General features: G+C 53.9%; 2 protein-coding genes across 2 annotated transcripts; one reads left to right on the top strand and one right to left on the bottom strand.

Annotated features, from left to right (window-relative positions):
• Nucleotides 1-3,144: 3,144 nt before the first annotated feature.
• Nucleotides 3,145-4,128, bottom strand: POSPLADRAFT_1146643 (hypothetical protein; the record flags this gene model as incomplete). The annotated part of the gene is made up of 2 exons (XM_024485963.1): nt 3,145-3,488; nt 3,510-4,128. 2 exons carry the CDS (start codon nt 4,126-4,128, stop codon nt 3,145-3,147), a joined length of 963 nt encoding a protein of 320 aa, XP_024337575.1.
• A 1,132-nt stretch (nt 4,129-5,260) lies between these two features.
• On the top strand, nt 5,261-6,417 carry POSPLADRAFT_1057709 (hypothetical protein; the record flags this gene model as incomplete). The annotated part of the gene is made up of 2 exons (XM_024480948.1): nt 5,261-6,331; nt 6,382-6,417. The coding sequence occupies 2 exons, from the start codon at nt 5,261-5,263 to the stop codon at nt 6,415-6,417; spliced, it is 1,107 nt and encodes a 368-aa protein (XP_024337574.1).
• Between the last annotated feature and the right edge of the window lie 33 nt (nt 6,418-6,450).

The raw sequence follows: 6,450 nt of genomic DNA, 5'->3' as shown, positions 1-6,450 counted from the left end.
CAAGCCTAGTGTGGCGCATCTGCGAGTCTGGGGCTGCACTGCTTATGTGCACATCCAGAAGGACCAGCGCAAGGGTCTGTTGCCTCACATGCAGAAATGCGTGTTTATAGGCTACCCTGATGGCTACAAGGGCTGGAAGTTCTACTGCCCTGACACCAGGAAGGTGGTGATCTCAGAACGCGCCGAGTTTGATGAGCGGCTCTTCCCTGGTCTGAGGCGCACTCCTGCATCACTTTCCACTCCCATTGTCGACCCTCCGACCTCTGAGCCTGTCCCTCTCTTTGTACCTGCACTGGATCAAGGGGGGGACGACGACTTTGTGCCTGCTGCCATTCCTCAGGCCCCTATTGCACCAATTCCTGCAGCAGCACCTCCTCCAGTTGCTCCAGTGCCTGTCCAAGCTCCTGCACCTCCTGCGCCACAAGCTGTGCACCAACCCTCTCCTGAAGCAGACGACCTCAATCTGCCCATTGCCATTCGCAGGGGAAGAAGGCATGCACCAGTCCCTGCAAAGCATGAAGACTCTCCTGATCCCCTCGACCTGTTTGCTAAGGAGGCAGATCTCGTCGAAGTGCAGTTTGCTGGGCTTGCAGCTAGTGCTGACCCTCACAATTTTTGCAAGGCCATGTGCTCCCCTGATGCCAAACTGTGGCAGACAGCCTGCAATGATGAGATACTCTCTCTGATTGCGAACCACACCTGGGATGCAGTCCCTCTGCCTGCTGGAAAGAAGGCCATTGGATGCGGCTGGGTCTTCAAGGTGAAGCACAATGCAGATGACTCAATTGAGTGGTACAAGGCTCGACTTGTGGCCAAGGGCTACTCACAGCAGCCTGGCTTCGACTACACCGAGGTTTTTGCACCCACCTCTCGCCCTGCTGCCCTGCGCCTTGTCCTTGCCCTCACTGCCATTGAGGATCTGGAGCTGCACTCAGTCGACATCTCCTCCGCATTTTTGCAGGGTGACTTGGACGAGGAAATCTACATGCAGCAACCTGAAGGCTTTGCCCAAGGTCCCCCTGGCACAGTCCTGCGCTTAGGCCATCCTATCTATGGCCTCAAGCAGGCTGGCCGCATGTGGAACAAAAAGCTGCACCAGGTGCTCACCTCCATGGGCTTCAAGCGGCTCGAGTCTGACCGCAGTGTGTACATCTACCTGCGAGATGAAGTGCGCATTATCATCCCTGTGCATGTGGACGACCTCACTCTGGCCTCCACCTCGCGTGCTGCCATTGACAAGACAGTCGAGGAGCTCTCTCAGCACTTCAAGCTGCGCAACCTTGGCCCCACCACATTCCTGCTGGGCATTGAGATCACCAGAGACCGCAAAAAGCACACCATGTTCCTGTCACAGCGGCAGTACATCCTGGACATGCTGGAGCGATATGGCCTCACCAGCTGCAAAGCAGTGTTGACTCCAATGGAGCCTGGCCTTCGCCTTTCCAAGCAGCAAGCCTGTCAGAGCAATGAGGACCGCACCTTCATGCAGGACAAGCCCTACCTCAATGCAGTCGGCTCCCTCATGTATCTGGCCATCACCACTCGCCCTGACATCCAGTATGCTGTCTCCTGTCTTGCACGCTTCAACTCCTGTCCTGGACCCGCTCACTGGGCCGCAGTTAAGCACCTCTTTCGCTATCTGCAGGGCACCAAGGACCACAAGCTCGTCTACAGACCTGACGACCTGGGTGCACCCTTTGTGACCTTCACAGACTCTGCTCATGGCGACTGTCTGGACTCTGGACGTTCCACCAGTGGCTACCTGGTCAAGGTTGGCTCAGGAGCGATCAGCTGGTCCAGCAAACTCCAGTCCATAGTCGCACTTTCGACCACAGAGGCTGAGTATGTTGCTGCAGTGGATGCTGGCAAGGAAATACTCTGGATGCGCAATCTCATGGCCGAGTTTGGCTACACAGTGGACGCTCCCTCGCCCCTGCAGATGGACAACCAGTCGAGCATCAATGTGTCCAAGAATCCTGAGCACCATGGGCGCATGAAGCACCTCGACCTGCGCACTTTCTGGCTCAGAGACACTGTGGAGGCTGGGCGCATCAAGCCTTCCTACATCCCCACTGCAGACATGCTTGCAGACTGTCTCACCAAGCCGTTGCCTGCTCCAAAGGTCGCATTCTGTCGCACTGGGATGGGCATTGAGGTGTCCTAGTCTCCCTGTGGGACTTGGCAGATCAGGGGGGGTATGTCACAATGTGCTCTGCCACAGTCCCCTGGTCAGCCTAGGACGATCCCCCGGTGGCGGGAGCCACCACACCATGTGACCACATGGTTGTATCAATTGCGGAGCATTCGGACAAGAGCAGAGCTCCGGCCACACTTCTTTTGTTGCATTGTTCCTGTGGCCAAGTGGCCCTTGTTCTACTTTTGGACTCTATTGTTCTTTTCTCTATTGTTCTGCCGTGGGAATGCTTTCCCTTGCTCATGTATATAAAGAGCTCTGTAGCGACCCTTTAATCCATACTTCTGTGACCCACTTCGACTTCAGCCCCTCTTGTGGCATTCAGTCCTTCAGTGCTAGTCCTGTGCAACTGCTCCCTGCGTCGCCTTTTGATATGACCAGCCATTTGGACTTCGGCAAATGCCTGCGCACCATGGGCCTGACCCCCGTATCATGCACAGTCACTGCTTGCTCCATCCGGCCAGTCTTCCTGGCACTATACATTTCAGGGCATCGTGACAGCTTGAGTGAGCCTGTCTCCCAATCAACCTCAGGGTTGTGCTCATGCAGCCAGTCCAACCCAATGACTACATCCTCCAGACCTGTGTTCGTGACCATGAATATGGTTTTCTCCATATGGTTTCCTATCTGCATCCCAAGGATGGCTATCTCTGAGATACTACCATCTTTGTTTAGGGTGTCATCAATATTGTATACCAGAATTGGCTGTTTTAACTTCCACATCTGCACCTTATTTTCTGTAATGAATCACTTGTTGATAAACTTTGTAGTGGCCCCACTGTTCATCATAGCAATTATGTCTTTGTGCCGTCTTTTCCCCTTGAGTCAGACCAGAATGTGAAAATGCTGGGACCCATGGTCCAACTTGTACACCATTGCGGAAGACAATACATCATACTGATTACATGAAGTCCTTGGCCTGATGCGTGCGGCACAAAGCACAAACCAGATCAAAAAGACTCCTCCTTCATCACCCAATAGTGCTCGAGCTCCTCACACATTGACTTCACCTGTGCCATCAAGTCCGCCAGCTCAGATTTCTCTAATTTCGCTAAAGTGGCAATTGTACCTGCTGAGGGTGAAGCAATGGGGGCACTTGTCATGACCTGGGTGGAACCCGAGGCAACCGTAGCCCACATATCAGTGTGCTTGGTGTAAGGCTTGTCCTTACAGTTGGGACACTCAAAGTGATGGTACCCTTCCTTCCCACAGCCATAGCAATTGCCAGGGAAGTCTTCTTTTCCAACAGCCACATTGATGCTGACCAAAGTGCCATGTGATGATGGTGCACCACCTCATAATCCTTCTCATGCACCTCGACGAGCCAAGAAGAAGTTGTAAACTTCGGGTCTTCTGGCTCGGCTAATGTCAAGCATCTGCTCAACTTCAAGGACACGTTCTTCCGCTTCAGCCCACGTGGTGAATGGTTCAAGCTCGATTTTGTGGTAGATGTGGGAGGGGATTGTACTCAGGTACTTGTCACAGAGTTCCAGGTCACCATACCCGGAATGGTCCACCAGACCCTTGAACAGTGCCAAGAACTTGGCAGCAGTGCATTTGTCATGCAGTAATTTGTCGTAGACTTTTGTGAGTTCAACCTGGGTAGCTGTGGCATCATCCAGGTTGCTGAATTGAGCTTTGAACTTCATGAAGAAGTCATCCTCATTGGAGAATGGCAAGGTGGCTCCTTGGACACCCACTGTGATGGCTGCAAGTTGGGTAAAGAGTGGGGTGGCCCAGGCATAGGCATCACCATCAAGGAGGGCAAGTGCAACTTGCACCTTGAGCTCCAATGTGGAGAGGACAGTGTTGATAGCCCAGTAGATCTGTAACTGGGACACAAAATGGTTGCATTCTAATACTATCTTCCCATTGTAGCGAAGTGGAAGAAGATGCTTCAACACCTCCTTGTCAGGAGAAGCTGGTGTTGTCATTACCAGCGGTGGGGGGGACAGAGAACAGTTCGGGGGCAGAGTCGTTGGTTGTGATTGTCCACTGTTTGGACTTCGAGAGGAGTGAGTGCTCGAGCGGCCTCATGGCAGCAACAACGGTGGAGGCGCTGGAGGAAGCCCGGAGGCAGGGTGATGTACAACAGAGATTGAGGACAAGGAGGGGACTGTAGTCGTCGAACTGGCCCAGCTAAGTGTGGGAGGCTCAGGCTCCGGGACACTTTCTATTTCAATGGGCACTGCAGGCTCAGTGACTGCTGTAGTTGATCAAGGAAGATCGGGGTCTCCTCACATTTGACTTGTACTGGTGATAGATTGAGGGATGCGAGTGCCAGAGAACGCTGGTCAGGACAGGACAGGTGTGACATGGCGGGAGACAGATTGGGATGTTGTATACCTGAGATCTGGCCCTTTGGGATGCTGGACCCGTCTGATCAGTTTAAAGTGTCCTTCCTCGACAGTGATGGATTGAGGAGTGCAGTTGGGGCACAGTTTCCAGTCACAGTCATAGAAGAGAGCGCCTGTAGTGTCATATTGCGCAACATCAACTTGGTCCCCAGCATCAAATGTGTGCTCAAGTCCAGTGTGTCACAATGTGCTCTGCCACAGTCCCCTGGTCGGCCTAGGACGATCCCCCGGTGGCGGGAGCCACAACACCATGTGACCACATGGTTGTATCAATTGCGGAGCATTCGGACCGGAGCACAGCTCCGGCCACACTTCTTTTGTTCCATTGTTCCTGTGGCCAAGTGGCCCTTGTTCTCCATTTGGATTCTATTGTTCTTTTACCTATTGTTCTGCCGTGGGAATGCTTTCCCTTGCTCATGTATATAAAGAGCTCTGTAGCGACCCTTTAATATATACTTCTGTGACCCACTTCGACTTCAGCCCCACTTGTGGCATTCAGTCCTTTAGTGCTAGTCCTGTGCAACTGCTCCCTGCGTCGCCCTTTGATAGGTTATGAGCCCCGCGCTCTAGCAGTCAACTACACACACTACTAGCGCGCCACAGAGTCAATCACTTCAATTTTCGGACCACTCCTTGTCCCTACACTCTCACATCTTTCCTCTTGCCACAATCTGCGCTTCTACCTCTTGCCACTCTATCTATGGCTACAATGTCGAACCACTCGTCCTCTCTCTCCTTCCCCAAGCTCAATGCCTCGAACTACAAGTCCTGGGCTGGGGACATGGCTGCCTGTCTGCGCTCTGCAGGCCTGTGGCGTCTTGTCTCTGGTGCCCACCTCAAGCCACAGGCCAAGGACCCCAAAGCCCTCACTGAAGCGGAGGCCACACTACTGGAGAAGTGGGAGGTGGAGGAGGCAAAGGCTGCTGGGTGGTTGTATCTCATGGTTGAGGCGGACCAAAAGGTGCATTTCTCCAACATTGACAGCAACCCTGTTGCAATGTGGGCGGCCCTCAAGGGTGTCCACCAGCGTCCCCATGCTGCTGGACGTTGGAATGCCTGGGAGGCCCTGTTGTCTATCAGGAAGAGCGATTCTGAGTCGCTTCAAGCGGTTATTAACCGCGTTGAAGACGCCATGCAGCAATGCAAGAATCTGCGCCCTGACAAGTACACTCTGGACGAGCTTGACAGTGAACTCACTGTCATGGCTATGATCCTGGCCCTCCCTCGCGAGGACTTTGCCCTCCTGCGCACTCAGCTGCTCAATGGCGACCTCAAGAAGGCCACTGTCATCCAGGCCTTTGTTACTGAGGATGCCCAGCGCCGCCATGACTCCACCATTGCCTCCCAGTCTGCCCTAGCAGTCGCCTCATCGTCCTCTGGCCCCTGTGACTTCTGTGGCGCATCTGGCCACTCCCAGCCACAGTGCTACTCGTTCCAGAAGGCCCAGAAGCAGGCCAAGGAGCGCCGCACTACCAGAGGCAAAGGGAAGGCTGCCACTGCGCAGGAGAAGCCTGCAGAACCTGCCCAGGAATCCGCTGCAAATGCAAGTGCCCTCTCCTCACACTCCCTTGAGCCCTCTTCGCCCTCTACACCGCTTCAGCTTGATGCTGACTTCACCTGGAATGCAGACACAGGCGCCACTTCTCATATGACGCCTCATCGCCACTGGCTTCGCAATTACAAGCCACTGCGCTTGCCTGTGAAGTTGGCAGACAACAAGGTTGTCTATTCTGCTGGTGTGGGGTCGGTCGTCTTCAGGCCTAGGGTGAAGGGAGCATTTGTGCGGTCTGTGGAGTTCTCCAGGGTGCTGCATGTGCCTGATCTGCGAAGCAATCTCCTGTCCTGTCTTCATCTTGCACGCAATAAAGGGTTTACAATCGCCATTTCGTCCGATGCCAT

This window comes from Postia placenta, assembly GCF_002117355.1.
Source record: "Postia placenta MAD-698-R-SB12 unplaced genomic scaffold POSPLAscaffold_9, whole genome shotgun sequence".
In the NCBI taxonomy this organism is placed as follows: domain Eukaryota; kingdom Fungi; phylum Basidiomycota; class Agaricomycetes; order Polyporales; family Adustoporiaceae; genus Rhodonia; species Rhodonia placenta.
This window is presented reverse-complemented; position numbering and strand designations above follow the sequence as displayed.